Here is a 23,656-nt window from a genome sequence, read left to right as displayed (position 1 = left end):
CGTCAGCGTCGTTAAATGATGCATGTACCTCAAATGCCAGTTTCATCTCCTGGAGGCAATCAAGCGATATGCTTTCGTTGATCTTGCCGTAGGAATGGGATTTTTTTTTTTAAAAGAAAGAAAAAAAGAAGTCATTAGGAGATAATGTTGGCCATTATCCATCATGCATGTTGAAGTGTTCCTAGTTACGTGCTTGAGCGGCACAGTAGAACTAATAGCTAAAAACACATTTTGAAAATTAGTTTTCCATTCCACTCAGACACACTCACCAGGCAGTTGGCCATTTCTGAATGTTTGAAAACACAAATAAAGTCACCTTAAATATAAAAAGTACTTATTTTTTGTTTTTTTACGGCACTGCACGAGAAGCTGGTAAATATTAAAGATGGCTTAACAGTTATGACTTTTGCACTAAAAACTGCAAGTGTTTTAGGGGTGGGCAGATCGGGCCACATATCGATTCCAAGGATGGTATCAATATCAGCTTGATACTAGTGTGATAAAATCAGGGTTTTCCTATTTTCTTCATTACAAAAAAATATTTTTTTGGGGAGTTGTATATATTGTTGTATTTGTATATTGTTTATCCTTGAACACAGAAGGTTTTAGGGGGCAGAAAACCAAAGGATTTGAACTACAGCTAAAAGTATTAATTGTATTTTATTATTTATTTTGCACTATTGACAATTGGATATATAAGGGATGAAATGGAATAATGTGAGTGCAGTTGGGATAGGCTCTTGCAACCCCGAGAGGGACAATCGGTAGAAAATGGATGGATAAATGTTACTAGTAGTGGTACCTCAACTTAAGAGTGTTTTAAGTTAAGTGCTGTCTCTTGGCTAATCGTTATGCTTTAAACTGCATTAGTTGGTGTATCAAATGTCACAGTGAAGCCCGTAAGATCCGACCAAAACATTGGGTCGTACTCGCTAGCATTTGCTTATACCTAGAGATCGACATGACTTTGGTTTTCCAAGCATGGGTCGGAATAAAGTGAGTGCTGAGAAGAAGCAGATGATCTTCATTTTCAAAAACATGACCGAGCATGTAGTGGACTTGGCGTTGCGTTTCGAGCTTATCACTGCTAGTCTGCACCATACTGAAGCAGAATGAGTCCAACACCAGCCAAGCATATTGAACTAATATCTAAACGGCGAACATTTATCCATAAAAATATGGAGAGGCTGCTGATGGTGTGTGTGTTTGACGGAGAAGCGGCTTGAAGGAGATATCATAGACGTCCGCTCTCCGAGGAAGAAGCTGTACATTAATATGGGTTTGCTTCATAAAACTGATGTAGTTGTATTACATTATGTTGTATTGTTTTTATACAGTATTAATTATCTAAAAGTTGTGTTTTTTTAAAGGCATTGCACACATTAAAATTGTGCTCTTTGAGGGGTACCAATTAAATTAAAAATGTTTTTAATTCAATTGGAGATGTTGATTTGAGATACAAGTGTCTTGAGTGAAGAGGTCTGTCACAGAACCAATTAAGCTTGTAAGTTGAGGTACTACTGTATCCTGTATATTGTTACGTTGTCTTATTATAACGGTTCACGTATTGTTATGTCAATATAAAATGATAAACCCTTTTTTTTTTCTTGTGTTTTATTCTGATTATGACCAACCATCAATTTTCTATACCACTTGTCCTCATTATAGGTTTACAGCTCAGCTGGTGCTTATCTTAGTTTCGGCCAGTCTATCACACTGTAATCGTGATCAACAAATTGAAGGCATAAATCACCGTAATGATGTCCAGCACTGTAAACATATTATTATTGGCAATACTGGCCCTGTATTTACTGGGTATCGGATTATTACCAAACTGAATTTTTTGGAAAAATAGTGAAGTGAAATGTATCACTAGGCAGATTTATCAAAACACTTTGATCAGGGCTTCTCATTCCTGCAAGTCAGGTGCTGAGGCTGTGACGCTAGTGACACCCTGAGGCTAAAACAAGCATTTTAAATCAATAGTCCTACACAATGGAGGCCTTCTTCACGCAAAGGTCAGTTTGGTTGACATTTAAAAAAGGGTCACAATCACTTCTCTTGAGTCCGAACCTTGAGGCTGAAAGTGGGATCGATAGCGCTGTGTGACGGACTGGAGAGCGAGAGTCTTCGCCCGTTCTGCTTGAGCTGCTCTCGCACGAGCCATCCAGGCTGCTCCTCCTCATCCTCGTTGCCTGAGCGGCCTAATTCAGAGAGAATGCTGGGAGAATGTCAGGGTTATGTGTGTGTGTTACTAGGACTCAGACAAAATGAACACAATATATAGCAGAGCTGTTCAACTAAAAAAACAAATAGTGATAGTCCAGAAAACAAGTTAGTTGAAAACGCTGAGTATGTTTAACACAAATTCAGGGTTCTCTGTTCCAAAAACGAGAGGTAAATCAAACTCAGAGTTAGTTACCATGGTAACTGACTCTGTAAACCTAACCCGCTGGATGGCAGGTTTTCTTGTCTCCTGTATCCGGATAAAAGTGAAGCAAGATGTCAGACATGATGTGTCTGTTACTTTGTCACCAGTAACAAAAGTTATTAATTACTAAATAATTTCCTGAAGATTTACACTACCGTTCAAAAGTTTGGGGTCAACCAAACAATTTTGTGGAATAGCCTTCATTTCTAAGAACAAGAATAGACTGTCGAGTTTCAGATGAAAGTTCTCTTTTTCTGGCCATTTTGAGCGTTTAATTGACCCCACAAATGTGATGCTCCAGAAACTCAATCTGCTCAAAGGAAGGTCAGTTTTGTAGCTTCTGTAACGAGCTAAACTGTTTTCAGATGTGTGAACATGATTGCACAAGGGTTTTCTAATCATCAATTAGCCTTCTGAGCCAATGAGCAAACACATTGTACCATTAGAACACTGGAGTGATAGTTGCTGGAAATGGGCCTCTATACACCTATGTAGATATTGCACCAAAAACCAGACATTTGCAGCTAGAATAGTCATTTACCACATTAGCAATGTATAGAGTGTATTTCTTTAAAGTTAAGACTAGTTTAAAGTTATCTTAATTGAAAAGTACAGTGCTTTTCCTTCAAAAATAAGGACATTTCAATGTGACCCCAAACTTTTGAACGGTAGTGTATGTCGGTATAGGATTTTGAGGCCATGGTAAAAAATTATATATATTTTGTTCAGCAATTATAAAAGTCTTTGATTTTAGATATTTATTATTAATTTGATTTTGTTTTTGGATTAAAAAAACATTTAACAAGGAGAAACACACATTTAGTTTTTCATTATTGTAGCAATTCAAGGCTGTGAAAATACTCAAAAATCCTTAAATCTGTGCTATTGTATATAGCCTGTTAGCTATTCTGTTAGCAAAAAATAAGAAATATATTTTCTTTACCTTGATTTCAGATATTTAATCTGTCTTGGTCATAATTATATTCATTTTTTCTAATTAAAAAGTAGATTGTTTTAGTATGCTATCATTGTAAATGTAACTAATATGTAAAGTATAATAATTAAAATAAGCAAAATAATCTGCAAAAAGGTGACATTTTTTATTATATTTATTTCAAGCGGTCTAGTTCAAGCACAATATTTATCATAAGCAAATTGATCCACAAAAAAGATAATGATATCTGAAAAAAAGATATACAGTACAGGCCAAAAGTTTAGACACACCTTCTCATTTCAATGCGTTTTCTTTATTTTCATGACTATTTACATTGTAGATTGTCACTGAAGCCATCAAAACTATGACACCTGTGAAGTGAAAACCATTTCAGGTCACTACCTCTTAAAGCTTATCGAGAGAATGCCAAGAGTGTGCAAAGCAGTAATCAGAGCAAAGGGTGGCTATTTTGAAGAATATAAAACATGTTTTCAGTTATTTCACCTTTTTTTGTTAAGTACATAACTCCACATGTGTTCATTCATAGTGTTGATGCCTTCAGTGACAATCTGCAATGTAAATAGTCATGAAAATAAAGAAAACGAATTGAATGAGAAGGTGTGTCCAAACTTTTGGCCTGTACTGTATATATTACCACTAAATGATATTAATTTTGCATTCGCGTTGACGTTGTATTTTTCAGTTGGCTCCATTTGTGTTTTTTTTTTACCAGTGGGATTGCACCTAAATTAAAATTTGATTTTATTCCATATAATTTCTCAATTTTTTAGTTTTACCTGTGGAATAATAAGACAATGTAATTAAACAATAAATCAATAAACTACTGCATTCAAACATTGATTCCGGAAGAAATTGTCTGCCACTTCAGTCCAATATTATTTGTCTCTAAAAAAAGTGTTGATACTCACCATGAACACACATTAACACTTTCAGTTCCAGCTGGGTAAAGACAGGCGGCCGTTTCTGTCCCCAGTTGCTATGTACAATCGTAGAATCAGCGTGTATAAAGAATGGCTCAGGGACACAGAGAGGTAGCGTTGCTGTCATGTTTACTAGTCATTCAGGAAGTAAGTCCCAGCCCCAAAGCACCCTGGGATATGTAGGCATAGCCTACCACTACACCTCCCCTTCTTAGTTCAGCAACAACATATTCAAACACAAACTAATAAGCAAACTTATTCAAACATTTTAGATGAACTTAGACCACTGTAAATGAATAACTCTGACATAGTATTACAATCATCTTTCGCTTACACTTCTTTTTTTTTTTTTTTTTCCACAAACAAGAACTTGAAATACTTTAGAGTTCTACAAAACGCTTACATTTCTTTTTTTTTTTTCTTTTTTTTTTTTTTTTCACAAACAAGAACTTGAAATACTTTAGAGTTCTACAAATCAAGTCTCTCAGGAGCCTTTGTCACTCTGCCTGACCTGGTGACTTGTGGTTGTCCAGGAGGAGTACCTGTGGCTCTGAGGTGGATTCTGTTTCTCCTCAGAACGCCCCTGTCAGTCTCTACCAAGTATGACCTTGGTGTGTGGGCATTTCCCAATACAGTCCCAGGGGTCGCTTCCGTGGTGACCCACACTTTCTGTCCAGACGGGAGCTCTGGGAGCGCACGGGAACGGTGGTGGTGGTTGTAGTTTGCAGCTTGCTTGCGTCGCCCTGCCTCATCCTTCTGGCGAAACTCCTGCAGCTCGGGCCATTTAGGGTCCAGCTTGCTTGAAGGCTGCGGCAGCGATGTGCGCAGGTTCCTCCCCATCAGCAACTGCGCTGGTGAGAATCCGTGCTCTAGCGGTGTGGCTCTGTATGCCAGTAGTGCCCTGACTTGGTCAGTGTCTTTTTCCCACAGCTTCTTGACAGTTTGAACAGCACGCTCCGCTTCACCATTCGCTTGTGGGTAGCGAGGACTGCTCGTGACATGTGTGAAGCTGCACTCTTTTGCAAATGCTCTGAATGCCTCCGACGAAAACTGGGGCCCATTGTCAGAAACCACGGTCTGTGCGTAACCATGATGACTAAAAGCATCTTTCACAGCTCCAATGGTGGCCTCAGATGTCGTAACTCTGAGCTCTGCCACCTCGATGTACCTAGAAAAATAATCAACAATAAGCAGGTAAGTCTTTTTGCTCCATTCAAACAGGTCCATCCCCACCTTTTGCCATGGGCGATCTGGTACTGTGGTCTCCATCAGCGGCTCTCTGTACTGGATTCTATATTTTTGGCACGTTTCACACTGGTCCACTGCCTCTCTGATGTGGGCAGTGATTCCAGGCCACCATACCGATTCCTTGGCTCTAGAGCGACATTTGGAGATTCCTTGATGACCTTCGTGAAGTTTAGTCATGATCTCCCTTCTGAGTGCTTGTGGTATCACCAGTCTCTCGCCTTTCATGAGAAGGTCATCTGCAAGATACAGGTCTGCTCTGACCTTCCAGTAGGGGGCAACGTCTGGCCTCAGCGTGTGTTTTTCCGGCCATTCTGTCAGACAGTAGTGTGACACTGTTTTGCATGTTTCATCTGCTTGTTGTGCCCGTTTAATTTCTTCCAATCGTGTGTCTGTAGCGGGGAGTGAGGACACAACAGCATTCACAAACACCTGGACCTCTCTTTCAAGTTCCAAGTCACCAGGTGACATCTTGTCCTGAAGCGGCGCTCTAGACAGCGTGTCTGCAGTGATGAGGTTTTTCCCTGGGACATGAACAATGTCATAATCATACCTCAGGAGTCGCAGACGAAATCTCAGAACCCTTGGTGGCAGATCATCCAAACCTCTGGTGCTCAACAGTGGGACCAGGGGCTTATGGTCTGTCAGGAGTGTGAAGTGTAGACCCTGCACGTAGGAGGTCAGTCTTTCGCACGCCCATGTTGCTGCCAGCGCCTCCTTTTCAATCTGCGCATAGCGCTTCTCTGTATCTGTCAGTCCTCTTGAAATAAACGTCACTGGTTGCCATGAGCCATCAGCCTGTTTCTGCGTGAGAACAGCACCTATTCCGTATGCTGATGCATCTGCTGCTACTTGAGTCTCTGCTGCATTTGAATATTTAGCAAGTGCTGTCGGTGAGCTCAGTCCTTCTTTCAGCTTTTGAAAAGCAGTCTGTTGAGGTTCCCCCCAGACCCACTCATTTTTTCTCCCTCAGTAGGTCTTTCAGGGGCACGGTGACAGTAGCCAGTTGTGGCAAGAATTTGGACAGGTAATTTGCCATGCCTATTAGGCGGCGCACATCCTCCGCGCATTCAGGCTCTGGCATCTGAAGAATCGCTTTTGTTTTGTTTGGGTCGGGCTCGATGCCTTTTGCCGAAACCTTGTGACCAACAAAGATCATGTGCTCCTTAGCAAACTCACACTTCTCGTTCAAAGTGAGGCCTTCCTCCTGCATTTTCTGGAGCACACTGTGCAGTCTTTGGTCATGTTCCTGTCTGTCACGGCCATACACAAGAACATCATCTGCATGACACAGCACGCCCTCAAAATCCTCCAACATTTGTGACATCCTTCTTTGAAAATGTTCTGGAGCGGATTTGATCCCAAAGGGCAGGCGGTTGAACAGATATCTCCCAAAAGGAGTGATGAATGTGGTTAATGGTCGTGATTTTGGGGTTAATGGGATTTGCCAAAATCCAGATCGAGCATCTAGTTTTGTGAAAACCTTTGCCTCTGACATCATCGCAAGTGTTTGGTCGACGGAAGGAAGAATATGGCGTTCTCTTTTCACTGCTTTGTTTAGCTTTGTGAGATCTACACAGATCCTGAGTTTGTCCTGCTTTGGTTTTGGAACCACAACCATTCCAGAGCACCAAGCCGTTGGTTCTGTCACTTTTGATATGACTCCCATAGTTTCCATTCTATCCAGTTCTTCACGCACTTTCTCTCTCAGTGGCAGTGGGACCCGTCTGGGTGTTGAGAGAGCATAAGGTGTCGCTCCTTTTTTCAGCTCTATGCGGTACGGCTCCTTCAGCTCACCAAGCCCATGGAACACCGCTGGATACGCTGCTTTGAAATCTGTTTCAGGCTGTGTCGCTGTGACAGCCTCTGCTCTGTGAACCAGTTGCATGGCCTCTATGGCTGGTAGTCCCAGAAGTGGTTGTGTCAGTCCTGCCACAACATAAACATGTTGGTCTGTAAAGAGGCCTTTTGCCAGCATTTTCCCCTGGAAACAGCCCTTTACATTCAGGGGGTTGCGTCCCGGTCCAAACAGTTTCTTAAGTGGTTTCTCCAACTTGCCATCTCGTGTTGGTTTAAAGACACTTTCCGGTATGGATGTCACGTCAGCTCCTGTGTCGATTTTAAAATTAATGGCTTCCCCGTTGAGTAGTATATTTTCCATCCAAGGCCTTGTAGTCTGTGTTTGCACCTCACCTAGAAAAGCATAGTCCTCCTGATCATTGTCACCGTCTGACTGGCACTCTGTGACTGTGTTTACTGCTTTCCCTCTGAAACAGGCCACTGCATAATGTCCAATTTTGCGACACTTGCGACATTCTACATCTTTAGCTGGGCAGTCTTTCCATGCATGTCTGCGTCCTTTTCCACATCGGCCACACTCTTTTTCTCCTTGAGTGTCTGACCTTTGGCCTTTGTTTGAGTGTTGAGGCTTTTTCCCCAGGCGCTGAAACCTTGTCTGAACAGCATCTAAATTTATCTTGGAGTCTCCTTCTCCAGCAGTGTTGTACATTAATGTCTGTTGTTTCTTAACAGTTTCACTTTGTCTCACTCTTTGTATTGTCTTCACCAGGGTCAATTCTGAGTCCATCTGTAGCTGTTCTGACAGCCTCCTGTCATTTATTCCAACCACAATTCTGTCTCTTATTAGCTCTTCCTTCAGATCTCTATAGTTACAATGTTCTGCTAACTTGTGCACAGTGGTGATGAATGCTTCTGCACTCTCTCCATCTTGTTGGAACCTCATGTTAAACTGGGCCCTTTCAAAAATCACATTGTGTTTTCCCACACAGTGCTGCTCAAATGCTTCTTTAACTGTATCATACTTCTTTTTGTTTTCATCAGTCAACGGTAAAACTGCCAAAATATCATCTGCTGCATCTCCCATAGCATAGAGAAGTGAATTCACCTGATACTCCTCTTCTTTCTCTGTTAATCCAGATACAACACGAAATCTCTCAAACCTTCTGATCCATCTTGGCCATCCTGACGGATTTGAGAAGTCAAATGGTTCTGGGTGTGATATTTGTGTAGATGCCATTGTATATTCCCTTAGTTGTCGATCAGGAAAGGTTTGTGTAGCTCAGCCAAGTCGCAGGCTTTTTTTTTTTTTTTTTTTTTTTTTTTAGCTTAGCAACTTTTCTTCACTTATCTCCGTTTTTATTGTCAGCACTGAGCTTCCTCCAGGCTATATTCATGAAGAGATAACATCCACCGCTTCACAGGAGTATAAAGTTATAACTTTTGAGTTCTTTTTCACTCTCTGACACCATGTATAAAGAATGGCTCAGGGACACAGAGAGGTAGCGTTGCTGTCATGTTTACTAGTCATTCAGGAAGTAAGTCCCAGCCCCAAAGCACCCTGGGATATGTAGGCATAGCCTACCACTACACAGCGCTCCATTGATCACAGCTTTTTTTTGCGTGATCTTAACTCGAAGTCAACGTACTAAAGATTGATTGAACTAATTCAGATCAGCTGTTCTGGAACCTGACACTCAAGAACTTCCCATCTTAAGGTAAATCCACTTAGACTTCCGGTTTGTTCAACCTCCTACCTGGAATGCCCCCCTGCACACTAACATAGCTTTTCTATTCAAAGATTGTTTAGACAAGTGTTGCCTTCATCTAGGCAGCAAAAAGTACACAAAGACACATTTTTGTTCACAAATATAAAGCGTAACCAAGCGTAATGAGATAAATGTCTCATTAAAAAAATCATTGACAGCTGTGGCTGTAGGCAACTTCCAGACGTAGTTATTAATAACAACACAAGATGGCAGTGGCTGCATTTAAATTACGATGAGCGGTCAGCATCCAGCAGTTTTGCAGTGTTAAAGTTAGAATTTTTTTTTTTTATAATACAATATTATTATTGTAATGGTGTAGCATTGCGATTACTTAAACCTGGTTATTCTGGAAGCTCTCGGAGAAAGTAGAGGGGAGAAAGCGCAGATAAGGCCTAAATTTAAAGGGTCACACAGAGTCCCTGGAGGACTTCCTTTAATCCAGAAACTTTGGAATACTTTATTTATCGATATGCTATGCATGTTGCAATTGTACACCACTGCAAATAAACATGCTGTTCAATTATATGAAATTAAATTAAAGCCTCTGAGTGTGTGTTCGAAATAAGTCAACAAAACTAAATGAGCTGCTACCTCAAATAGTCAGCATCAGTAAACATCCAATGAACAAAAATATGACTACAATTCACGTCCTGAGAGATTAGAAATAACACAGTGCAATATGTAATTTAACACAATAATTGAGAACAATATAAAAGAAGATTACCTGGGAACATTTTGGGTTTCCAATCTTCCCAACGCAGATGAAGAGCGGGTCTTTTCCCCCAAGGGCATACTTGAACTGGTTACAAAAAAACAATAAAAAATGCAAGAAGAATAATAGTTGAGTTGCAGAGCGCCGCAAATGTCTTCCGTCGCCTTGCCAACCACATGGGGCATCACATTGGGACGCTCATCATGTTACACCTGAGTAGAGCGCACGGTCACTAAGAAACATGAGTGAAATACAAACAGTCACTTGCAAGAGAATAAAGTTAGAAAGCATGCCTCCTTATAAGATACTGATACATATGTCATGTTTTCCAATTGAAAAGTTTCATGTACATGTATGTATGTTGTGACCATTTAACATATTATTTATTTCAATGAAAATGACATCCCAATTTCTTTTTTCAATCTAAAAAAAAATATGTCTATATAAATCAGGGGTGTCAAACTCATTTTAGATGGGGGGCCACGTGGAGAACAGTCTACTACCAAGTGGGCCGGACTGGTGAAATCACGGCACGATAACTTAAAAATAAAGACAACTTCAGATTGTTTTCTTAGTTTAAAAATAGAACAAGCACATTCTGAAATTTTACAAATCATAATGTTATTGTTTTTTTTACAATTACCTGTTGCGGTTAATAGTATATATACTTTATTTTGTCGTTATTTATATTTTCTGAATAAATTATATGATAATGTTCATCAGTCAACTAATTGGTGTTATTTTTCAATCTATCTCGATAAAAAAATTCTATCAAAACCAAATTACAGTATGTTATTTATGTAGTTTGATCATTTTCATCGACTGATGTACTATAAAATCATGTGGTTTATTTTGTACATATGTAGCATCATCTACAAAGATACAAAGAATTGCTGTTGCGACATCCAGTGGACACATTTAGATAAGCTGTTTCTTTCATTCAAAAATTTCAGGTTATTTTTATACTTGGCAAACTCATCCCGCGGGCCGGATAAAACCTGTTCGCAGGCCGCACCCTGATATATAAAATAATAAAATACAATTACAAATTAAATATATATACACCTGGTATAATGATATATATATTATATCATATTTTCAGAAGAATGATTTTGTGTTGTTTGCAGCCTCTTTTGGCCAGTTACCTATTTTTACTTATAGTTAAAACGGTAAAACTAGCATGTATTTTTTATTGTGGGGATTAAAAAACTATATTCATAATCTTAAAATATTAAATTGTAATATGGAAATGAAAAACTAAGAAAATATCAATAGTACTGCACAATTACGTAGCGGCATGGTAGCTGGGATTTAGAGTCATATGCTATGATGTAGGACAGACCTGGGAAAATTAAGGCCCTGGGGCCACATGCAGCCCGTTAAACTCTTCAATCTGGCGCGCCGAACATTCCCAAATAATTTTTTTAGATCTTTAAGATGGAAACTGTAGCTGCCATTATGATGTGCAGTGATGTTTTCAAATGACCGTAAGTCTTGAACTATACAAAGTATTTCAATGGTTGGAATCTGCACTTTTGCATGATATACTAGTTACTGTGGTATTCTAAGTCACAGCAGATCAGACGAGGCACCAAGCAGTGTGGGTGGGGAGCGTTTCCACAGAGTGTTTCCAGAGCGGCCAGCCTGAAATGCGGGTGTCAGGGACAGACGCGGAAGGAGATTTTTACAACGAAGTTCTAAAGAATCAGAATCAGAAGAGTTTTTATTGCCATTGTTTGAGAACGGGTTCACAAACTAGGAATTTTTCTTGGTGCAATCGTGCAAAATAAAACACATATAAAACAGATTAGGTAATAAAAAGAGCTGTAACTGAGCTATCAGATCTTGTTATTGTTCATGTGCCTGATGGCCGAGGGGAAAAACTGTTCAGGTGGCAGGAGGTGTGGGTCTGGATGGACCGTAGTCTCCTGTCTGAGGGGAGAGGGGAGAATAGTTTGTGTCCAGGGTGAGAAGAGTCAGCTGTGATCCTACCCACACGCCTCCTGGTCCTGGAGGAGAACAGGTCCTGGAGGGATGGGAGCTTGCAGCCAATCACCTTCTCAGCAGCACGTACGATGCGCTGCAGTCGATGCTTATCCTGGACTGTGGCGCCGGGGAACCACACGGTGATGGAGGAGGTGAGGATGGACTCGATGAGGGCTGAGTAAAACTGCACCAGCATCTCGGTCTACACTAAGGCTGCAGCTAACGATTATTTTTCTATCGATTAATCTATAGATTATTTTTTCGATTAATCGGTTAATCTATAGATTATTTTTTCGATTAATCTATAGATTATTTTTTCCTTTTGCCGATTATTTTTTTATTCAAAATGAAGATGAAAAAATAAATGTAGGCCCGTTTTTTCAAAAGGCATGGCTTTTATTTACAAAAAAAAAGAAGTATGGCCACTCAGTCAACATTGACAACAACATGACTAAATATTCTGTAACAATGTAAACATTTAAAACTTTTAACATTTAACAAAATTAAAAGTAGCTTATTTGCTTTTTAATGTGCAAATATAAAAGTCAACATCCAGTGCAAATCTTAATATTCTGCAATAGTATAAGCATTTCAAAAGTAAAAGTATTGCTTATTTTGCTTTAAAATGTGCAAAAATAAAGATAAACATCCAATACAAAAAAGTGCAAAACGAAATATTCTGTAACAACAGTGTAAACATTTCAACAAAAGTGAAAGTATTGCTTATTTGCTAAAATGTGCAAAAATAAAGATAAACATCCAATACAAAAAAGTGCCAATCTAAATATTCTGGAGTACTGTAAACATTAAATATTGCTTTTAAAATGTGCAAAATAAACATCCAGTCCAACACAGTACACAATAACCAATTCTACTCATTCCAGTGAGTGACTAACAGTTGTAATGAAGAAAGGTTAGCATGTGTACATGTTTGGTTCTTTTCTTGTTTATAATATTCCCAGCAGCTGAAAATAGGCGCTCAGAAGGGGTCGATGTGGCTGGAACTGAGAGCTAATTAGCCTTCACCTCAAACCAGGACTGCGAGTGAGCTGAGCTGCAGTTTAAGTTTCTAGAAGGTCAACGGGCTCATAGTGATGTTACTAGTAGTTGACTGGGAGGTGTTTATTATCATTTGGGGAGAGTCCGCTGCCTGATGCTCACCTGCTAAACACCTATCTGCTCCACCCTGAAGCGCTGACTACATGCGCTCTGAATACGCACTGCTGATTGGCTGATAATGCTTCGTGTGTACCAATCAGATGGTTGTGTGGGTGGGACAATGCTGCGTGTGTACCAATCAGATGGTTGTGTGGGTGGGACAATGCTGCGTGTGTACCAATCAGATGGTTGTGTGGGTGGGACAATGCTGCGTGTGTACCAATCAGATGGTTGTGTGGGGGGGACAATGCTGCGTGCTGAGACAGAGGCAGACGGAGCAAAGCAGCTTGTTAAGACTTTAGCTTAGAAACTCGTTCGGTACACCCCCGTACCGAACCGAAAGCCCCGTACCGAAACGGTTCAATACAAAACACGTACCGTTACACCCCTAGCAGATACAAATGGCACATTCATGTTTTTGTGTAATGATGACAACGTATGCTCGCGCGGACGATTGACTAGTTGATGGTTTTCTTTTCAAATGTTCGTTCATAGCCGTTGTGCTGCTATGATAGGCCATTTCCGCTCGACACAGTGTGCATACAACAACATTATTAGGCCGTTTATTGAAATACTCCCACACTTTTGGCATGCTTTTCCCCCCTCGCTCGCACCGCTCGCATCGTCTTCTTTGATCGTCTGCTTTGCGCTTCGCCATGACGGTAGTGTGACGTCATTATGCGACGCGTCGACGCACAAAAACGGCGTCGACGTATTTACGTAACCGATGACGTCGACTACGTCGACGCGTCGTTTCAGCCTTAGTCTACACCAGGAGTCACCAACGCGGCGCCCGCGGGCGACAGGTCGCCCGCGAGGACCAGATGAGTCGCCCGCCGGCCTGTTCTAAAAATAGCTCAAATAGCAGCACTTACCAGTGACCTGCCTCTATTTTTTAAATTTTATTTATTTACTAGTGTGACAGTCCTAACTGTCGCGCGGGTTCTCAGGACGATCCAGGGAAGACATTGTCAGATGGTTTAGACTTCTTTATTATTTCAATCACAGAGGCTTTTGCTGCTTTACAGCAGCTGCCTTTTTTCTCACGTGAGCACTTGAATGGTTTCCTCCCGTCCGCCGTCTGCTTTTCAGCAGCACGTCGCCGTCGTTTGCGTGGCAGCAGAGGATGGTTTCCTCCCGTCCGCCGTCTTTCTCCGTCTCCTCCCTTGATGTTCACGTCTCTCGCCCTTTTATACGGTCCGAGAGGGCGATTGCACTGTCCACAGCTGCGCGCTCCACGCACCTTATGCTGATTGCGGCGTCGTTCCCATTTTTTTTTTTTACTTTGCTTCTTATAACTGTCAGAAAGACAATTTTAGAAAAAAAAATACAACCTTAAAAATGATTTTAGGATTTTTAAACTCATATACATTTACCTTTTAAATTCCTTCCTCTTCTTTCCTGACAATTTAAATCAATGTTCAAGTAAAAAAAAATTTTATTGTAAAGAATAATTAATAAATTGTAATTCTTACTTTAATTCTTATTATTCTAACAAAGTGCAGATTGGATTTTAACCTATTTAAAACATGTCATCAAAATTCTAAAATTAATCTTAATCAGGAAAAATTACTAATGATGTTCCATAAATTCTTTTTTGAATTTTTTCAAAAAGATTCGAATTAGCTAGTTTTTCTCTTCTTTTTTTAGGTTGAATTTTGAATTTTAAAGAGTCGAAATTGAAGATAAACTATGTTTCAAAATTAAATTTTCATTTTTTTCGTGTTTTCTCCTCTTTTAAACCGTTCAATTAAGTGTTTTTTCATCATTTATTCTCTACAAAAAACCTTCCGTAAAAGGAAAAAAAATGTACGACGGAATGACAGACAGAAATACCCATTTTTTATATATATACGTATATAGATTTATTTATTTAGCTATTATTGTTTAAATCACACTTACATGTAACTTACAAATGACAATATTTATATATATATATATATATATATATATATATATATATATATATATATATATATATATATATATATATATATATATATATATATATATATATATATATATATATATATATATATATAAACAAACAAACACTTATATATATATATATATATATATATATATATATATATATATATATATATATATATATATATATATATATATATATATATATATATATATATATATAAACAAACAAACACTTAAAATGTAAAGTGTTTTGTGTTTAATATAAATGAACTCTGACCTAGTATAGTTCAAAGGTCAGTATTGTGCGCATGACCAAAACGTAGCGTTTGTTGCGCTCTTACAAACAAGCTAACGCAGCGAATATGAGAAGAGTTACCCCAAAAAATGTCAGAAAAAAGAAAGAAAACATATATTTTTCACGACGAATGGGAGGTAGAGTTTTTTTTTACCACTGTGAAAGGATCCTGCGTGTGTTTAATTTGCGGGGCAACTGTGGCAATAGCAAAGCGGCACAATGTGGAGAGACATTTCACTATGTGTCACACAAGCTATGCTAACTACCCACCAGGCAGTGCACTGCGCGCAGAAAAAGCCCGCGAGTTAAAGGCAGCTTTGTGCAAACAGCAGTCTTTCTTCACTAGACCGGTTAAAAACTCCCACAAAGCAACCGAAGCCTCGTTTAGAGCTGCGCAATTCTTGATGAAGAAAAAGAAGGCATTCACAGACGGGGAGGTTGTCAAAGAAGCAATGATGATAATTGCTAAAACTGTGCTTGAAGACGAGAAATATGGAACCGATGTACTCTCCAGTCTCTCCGATGTTCAACTCGGGGCAACTACAATGGTAAGAAGAGTGTCGGCGATGTCTGGGAACTTGACCGATCAGCTGGACCGTGATCTGACGAGGTGCCGGTGGTTCAGCATCCAGTGTGACGAGTCGGTGGACCGCAGCAGTACGGCGCAGCTGATGGTCTTTATCCGGATGGTGTTTGATGATTTCTCCACAAAAGAAGAACTTCTGACACTACTGCCACTGAAGACAACTACGAGGGGAGTTGACATTTATAACGCAGTGAAGGAGTTTTTGGTGAAAAAAAAGGTGCCGCTAGAAAAGCTGGTATCAGTGACTACGGATGGGGCTCCTGCTATGATCGGCCGACACACAGGATTCGTTGCTCACTGTAAAGCTGACCCAGAGTTCCCAAACTTTCTGCAGTACCACTGCATCATACACCAGCAGGCCTTATGTGCAAAAGTGATCTGCTTTGAGCACGTAATGACTCCCGTCGTAAAGATCATAAACAGCATCCGCTCCAGAGCTAAACAGCACAGAACATTCAAGGTACTTTTGGAGGAGCTGTCAGCTGAATATGGTGACCTGCTACTACACACAGAAATCCGATGGCTCAGCAGGGGACGAATTTTGCAACGTTTTTTGTCACTTTTGGGTGAAATCAAAGAGTTCATGCAGTCCAGAGGTGAGGACACTGTGCTGCTGGAGGACACTGAGTGGATACTTGACCTTGCATTTTTAACGGACATTACTGGAAAACTGAACAGTTTGAACTGTGAGCTGCAAGGCAAAGGTAAAACTGTCGCCGATATGATAAGTGCTTTAAATGCATTTAAAGCTAAGATGAACCTGTTCTCTGTACATTTACAGAGAAAAAAAGTGCTGCACTTTCCCTCTGTGCAGATGGTGCTGAAAGACAATGCTTCTGCATCTGAGTCTTTTGACAAAGTTGCAGAAAAGTACTCTCAGGTCATAAACAGAGTTGGGCAAGAGTTTGAGAACAGGTTTTGTGACCTGGATCAGCTTGAGCCATGTGTGTCGTTCATTTGTAATCCTTTCATGAACGTGGACATATCATGCATTGCTGAGCAGTCAAGTGCAACATTCAGCATGGATGCTGAACAGGTGGAGATGGAAATTGTAACACTGCAAAATGACCTCCACCTCAAAGCCCACCAGGCTGCACCAAACTTTTGGTGCCTTGTTGACACAGAAAAGTACAGTGGTGTATGCGCAGCAGCTATGAAGGTTGCAAGCCTGTTTGGTTCAACTTATCTTTGTGAGTCAGCCTTTTCTGACATGAACTTTATCAAGAACAAACACAGAACATGCCTCACTGATGCACATCTGCAAGACTCACTCAGAGTTGCAGTGTCAAGTTACACACCAGAGTACAACACACTAGTTAACAGCATGCAATGCCAGGCTTCCCACTAACTGACAAAGAAACAGATAACAGATTTGGTATCAGTTCAAAGTGTGACATGATTTATTTAAAAATTGGAGAGTTGACCTTTGTATTTTACATGAGTTATTATTTGTACAAACATGGTGCAAAGTAATTCATGATTTGTTAAAAAATTTCAGTGGCTAGCTAGTTAAAATGGGATATTGTGATTTCACAAGACTGTTTAAGAAGTGATCATTTGAAAATGTTCAATTTGAAAAATGTGCACTTAGAGAAAATATAAAAATAAAGTGTTGCATATTGATATTTATCTGTTTCTATATATATTTATTGTGAGAAATCATTAAGATGATCAGTGTTTCCACAAAGATAAATATCATTAATTATTAATAATAACATAGAGTTAAAGGTAAATTGAGCAAATTGGCTATTTCTGGCAATTTATTTAAGTGCGTATCAAACTGGTAGCCCTTCGCATTAACCAGTACCCAAGAAGTAGCCCTTGGGTTCAAAAAGGTTGGTGACCCCTGGTCTACACCTTAAGTTTCCTCAGCTGCCGCAGGAAGTACATCCTCTGCTGGGCCTTCTTGATGAGGGAGCTGATGGTCGGCTCCCACTTGAGGTCCTGGGTGATGGTGGTGCCCAAGAAACGGAAGGAGTCCACAATGGAGACGGGGGTGGGAGAGTCAATCAGGGTGAGGGGGGACGGTGGGGCTGTGACTTTCCTGAAGTCCATGATCATCTCCACTGTTTTCTGGGCGTTCAGCTCCAGGTTGTTGAGGCTGCACCAGGATGCCAGCTGGTCCACCTCTCTCCTGTAGGCGGACTCGTCGCCATCGGAGATGAGCCCGATGAGGGTAGTGTCATCCGCAAACTTGAACAGCTTTACGGACTGGATACATCAGATTTTGGGTGTTTTTATTTTTTACCCATCGCGTTCATATTACCCTGTGTTTGTCACATTTTTTTTGTCACATTTTTTTTGTGTTTCGCTTGATTGCAAAATATGTCGATTGAGAGGGGGTGTGACGTTCATATGTTGTCAATATTGTGTTTTATCGTTAATAGTTATTATAGTAAATCCCACATTCTTTATTTTCATGTACATTCTGGGTGTCTCATTCAGTAAAAAAAATTAAAATTCCTTTCCGTTTTTAAGGCGGTCTGTCATAACGTTTTGAAATGACGAGTCGCTTCATAAAATTTCAACTGATTGACCGACAGGAGTCAGAATCAGAATCAGCTTGATTGGCCAAGAATGTTAAACACAGGAATTTGACTTGATAGACTGCACTCTCTTGTTCAATGTAACAAATAAATATTAACGATTACCTAAAAATATAAACAAGTACTTAAATAACTAATATGTGCAAGGCTAATAAATAACAGTGCAGTTGTGAATATAGCAAAGCAAAAAGATGATGATGTGTCCATTCACAGTGACAGACTAGGTCTAGAGTTATTTCTCAGAGTTCATCAGATTGATAGCCTGAGGGAAGAAACTGTTCTTATGATGGCTTGTTTTGGCAAACTGTGACTTGTAACGCCTCCCGGTGGGGAGGAGTTTGAACAGTTTGTGACCAGGGTGTATACTGTATAGATGATACAGTGTTTCCCATAAACTGCCAAGATACCTGTGGCGGTGGGGGCGTGGTCACCATGACATCATCGAGTAATTTGCATAATTTACTACAACGATATGATGTTCTCTAAAAAGGCTCAAAAAATGTATACTTACTAATTAATAATAACAGTTTTGTTTTAAACGTCCATCCATCCATCCATCCATCCATTTTACAATATAATTACAACACTTTATGTACATATTTATATACAGATTTGAACAATAAGTTATTCACTGAAATATATTTATTAATTGTGGTTCTTACAAAAAATATATCTTATAAAATATAAAAGCTAAAATGTCTCTTAAAGCTCTGCCCCTTTAATTAGTACATACTAAATAATTTAACTTTAGCCTACTACTACAACCATATTATTTACCAGCAACATAAAGTGAAACAGAGGCAGAGGTGTCCTGCCTCAGTCAGTAACAAATAAACAGAAAACAGTAGTGGTCAAATACAAATAAGGCAACAAGAGAAGCATCCTACACTTCTCTTTTGTAAAGTAAATCTGAACAGCCTATATGGGCATCTACATCAACTATATGATTTGCCTGAGAAGCTGGACAGGACAAAAAAATAAAAAATAAAAAAATAAAATGTTTTTTATTTATTTATTTTTTATTTGTGGCGGACGTAAGTCTTTCGTGGCGGGCCGCCACAAATAAATGAATGTGTGGGAAACACTGTGATACTTGTATGTACATGTTTATACTTTCCTTCTTTTTAGTAAAAAAAAATGCAGCTAAATAACCATTACTCAATAAAAAATACTTTTGCACTGAATGTTAGTTTACAGCATTGCCTCTCAATTATTTTCTGTTACTCCCCCCAACGCTTCGCCGCGACTATAAATATATTACGCCTATACTGGCTCACCTGCACTAGCTTTCTGTGCACTTAAGATGTGACTTTAAGGTTTTGCTACTTACGTATAAAATACTACACGGTCTAGCTCCATCCTATCTTGCTGATAGTATTGTACCATATGTCCCGGCAAGAAATCTGCGTTCAAAGAACTCCGGCTTATTAGTGATTCCCAGAGCCCAAAAAAAGTCTGCGGGCTATAGAGCGTTTTCTATTCGGGCTTCAGTACTCTGAAATGCCCTCCCGGTAACAGTTAGAGATGCTACCACTGTAGAAGTATTTAAGTCCCATCTTAAAACTCATTTGTATACTCTAGCCTTTAAATAGACCCCCCTTTTAGACCAGTTGATCTGCCGTCTCTTTTCTGCTCTACCCCCCTCTCCTTTGGGGGGTGGGGGGGCACAGGTTCAAAGACCACGGATGAAGCGCTGGCTGTCCAAAGTCGGGGCCCGGGGTGGACCGCTCGTCTGTGCATCGGTTGGGGACGTCTATGCACTGCTGACCTGTCTCCGCTCGGGATGGTCTCCTGCTGGCCCCACTATGGACTGGACTCTCACTATTATGTTAGATCCACTATGGACAGAAACTTTCACAATATTATGCTAGATCCACTCGACGTCCATTGCACCGGTCGCCCAGGGGGGGGGGGGTCCCCACATCTGCGGTCCCCTCCAAGTTTTCTCATTGTCCCATTGGGTTGAGTTTTTCCTTGCCCTGATGTGGGATCTGAGCCGAGGATGTCGTTGTGGCTTGTGCAGCCCTTTGAGACACTTGTGATTTAGGGCTATATAAGTAAACATTGATTCATTGATTGATTGATATATAATTTGGTTACAAAATTACACCTCAGCATAACATTGTACCCTTACTTACATTAAAGGAAACAACAAATAAATATAGATCAACTCATGCTAAAGAATAACTTTATCAACATTGTTTTTTAGTCTATAAGAGAAAATAAATTCCCCAAAAATGTATCCTTACTCTAAACATTTTTTGACAAACTTTAACAATTTGATACTGAAAAGATTAAACTATATAAACTAAATAATAATACACAATGTCATATTTTTAAGCTTTTTTAAACTTGATTTAGACTCGCACGGTTTTACCGTCCTTGTCCACAGTTCCCCACCTGTTCCCCACCTGTTCCCCACCTGCACGTCCAAGTCCAGTAAAACCAAACAGCAAGCACCGCCCCCCATATTAAACCCCCGTCATCAACCCGAAACCGCAAAAAAAAGAAGCGAAACAGGGATTTTTTTTTTTTTTAAATATATACATTTTGAAATATAAAAAAACTCAAGAGTTTATATTTTACACTACTTTATTGATATATTTCTAAAAATCAGATTAATCACATTTTGGACTTTAATCACATTTTGGATTTTGGATTAATCATGATTAATCACAGGTGATTGCTCGCTTGCATAATTGAATTTAGCTTAAGAAAAGACCCATATATTTGTACACAAATGCAATTTTATTCTCAGAATGTCATCCAGGAACATTTTAAAACGTTTTACTTGAATGCATGTCATATATTTTCACAAAACTTATTGCCAAATTTGCCAGTCGGCGTCTCCTCACTCATTTTTGTACTGCTGTATACATTGATCTAATCACTAAACATATAGTGGTTAAGGTAAAAGAGCTTACAAAATACATTCATCCATCCATTTTCTACCGCTTGTCCCTTTCGGGGTCGCGGAGGGTGCTGGAGCCTATCTCAGCTGGATTCGGGCGGAAGGCGGGGTACACCCTGGACAAGTCACCACTTCATTTGATTAATTGATTGATTGATTAAAACTTGTATTAGTAGATTGCACAGTACAGTACATATTCCGTACAATTGACCACTAAATGGTATCACCCGAATAAGTTTTTCAACTTGTTTAAGTCGGGGTCCACGTAAAACAATTCATGGTACAAATATATACTATCAGCATAATACAGTCATCACACAAGTTAATCATCAGACTATACAAATTGAATTATTTACATTATTTACAATCCGGGGGGTGGGATGTGGAGGGGTGGGGGTTCGGATGGGGGGGGGGGGGTCAGGTTTGGTTGATATCAGCACTTCAGTCATCAACAATTGCATTATCAGAGAAATGGACATTGAAACAGTGTAGGTCTGACTTGGTAGGATATGTACAGCGAGCAGTGAACATAGTGAGTTAATCGCAGGGCCAACACAGATAGACAGACAACATTCACACTCACATTCACACACTAGGGCCAATTTAGTGTTGCCAATCAACCTACCTCAGGTGCATGTCTTTGGAGGTGGGAGGAAGCCGGAGTACCCGGAGGGAACCCACGCAGTCACGGGGAGAACATGCAAAATCCACACAGAAAGATCCCGATCCCGGGATTTAACTCAGGACTACTCAGGACCTTCGTATTGTGAGGCACATGCACTAACCCCTGTTCCACCGTGCTGCCCCTTACAAAATACATTGCATGATTAATCTAAGTGTGGACATGATTAATGCAATATTTCTTTGTGATTAATCACATGAGTGAACTTGTCAATTTTGACAACTCTAATTATTTTCATTTTGTTCACAAAAACTACATCAAAATGTAAATATGACCCCAAATGGGACAAGTGGTAGAAAATGCATGGCTGGTTATACTTTAAAAGCTAGTATTTTACTTGGTACAAACCAAAATATTGAACTTTTGTTTGAAGACTGCCCATCTTGTTAGATTGCTGTGACATGCACAGCAACAGGTGTAAAAGAAAGTGGGGGGGGGGGGGGGGGGGGCAGTACATCTAAGAAGGACAGCTCCAGACTAGAGAAAGTGATCAGGCGGGCTGGTTCTACGATCGGAATAAAACTGGACTCACTGGTGACGGTGGCAGAGAAGAGGACTGTGGAAAAACTAGTGAGCATCATGGAAGATGCCAGTCACCCTCTGCATACCATTGTCAGTAGCCAGAGGAGCCTGTTCAGTGCTAGACTGCTTCATCCCAAGTGCAGGACTAATAGACTCAAAAACTCCTTTGTCCCACACGCCATTAGACTGTACAACTCCTCTCTGGGGGGAGGGAGGGTACTCGGATGACAAGGGATGCAAAACAATAACAGTGCAATACTTTTTCATAACATGGTCACTACTGTCTAGTTTCTTGTTATATTCTCATTTTACCGTTATATTTTTATTCTCATTGTTGCTTTTTATTTTTATTCTTGTTGTAATATTTTTCTATTTTGTTTCTATTCATACCCCCATTAGTTACTTTTTACTTTTTAAATTTGATCTCAACTCTGTACACTGCTGCTGGAATTTTAATTTTACTGAGGGAACTCTCCTGAAGGAATCAATAAAGTACTATCTATCTATCTATGTATATACTCTGATGATTAACTTGTGTGATGACTGTATTATGCTGATAATATATATCTGTACCATGAATTGATTAACGTGGACCCCAACTTAAACAAGTTGAAAAACTTATGTGGGTGTTACCATTTAGTGGTCAATTGTACGGAATATGTACTGTACTGTGCAATCTACTAATACAAAACATCATTTCTAGCCACTAGGGTGGATATTTGCATGCCGTTTGCTATAATGTGCTGTGATGCACTAATAGCCACACTTTCAATTGATTTCCTCCATTTTCCATTACTTTTCATGCATCTCTCAGGCACCGTTCTAAGCTGGTTCAAGTCATATCTACAAGATAGGAACTATTTTGTTTCCATTGGTGAGTTTGTATCAAAACCAACCAACGTAACGTGTGGAGTCCCCCAAGGTACAATCTTGGGGCCGACTTTATTTAACATCTATATGCTCCCACTAGGACAAATCATGCAAAATAATAACATTGACCATCATTGCTATGCCGATGACACCCAAATCAATGTAGCGCTATCACCAAATGACTATTGCCCCATAGATCTTCTGTGCCAGTGCATTGAGCAAGTCAAACACTGGATGTGCCAAAATTTCCTACAACTAAATGAAGATAAAACGGAGATAATTGTTTTTGGTGCTAAAAAAGAAATGTTTAAAGTCATCCAACACCTTCAATCACTGTCC

The 23,656-nt window shown here is 39.7% G+C and overlaps 1 protein-coding gene across 1 annotated transcript in view; it reads right to left on the bottom strand.

The window, feature by feature from the left end:
• The window catches only part of wdr95 (WD40 repeat domain 95), a 53,591-nt gene extending 43,682 nt beyond the window's left edge, over positions 1-9,909 (bottom strand). Inside the window, exons 1-3 of the mRNA XM_062061867.1 lie at positions 9,842-9,909; positions 2,074-2,221; positions 29-82 (exon numbers count right to left, since the gene is read on the bottom strand). Of these exons, the coding sequence (XP_061917851.1) occupies positions 29-82; positions 2,074-2,221; positions 9,842-9,909 (270 nt within the window). The remainder of the gene's footprint in view (positions 1-28; positions 83-2,073; positions 2,222-9,841) is intronic.
• Positions 9,910-23,656: the final 13,747 nt, after the last annotated feature.

Source organism: Entelurus aequoreus, linkage group LG10, assembly GCF_033978785.1.
Source record: "Entelurus aequoreus isolate RoL-2023_Sb linkage group LG10, RoL_Eaeq_v1.1, whole genome shotgun sequence".
Classification (NCBI taxonomy): domain Eukaryota; kingdom Metazoa; phylum Chordata; class Actinopteri; order Syngnathiformes; family Syngnathidae; genus Entelurus; species Entelurus aequoreus.
The sequence above is the reverse complement of the archived record's forward strand: the minus strand, read 5'-3'. Positions and strand labels throughout refer to the sequence as shown.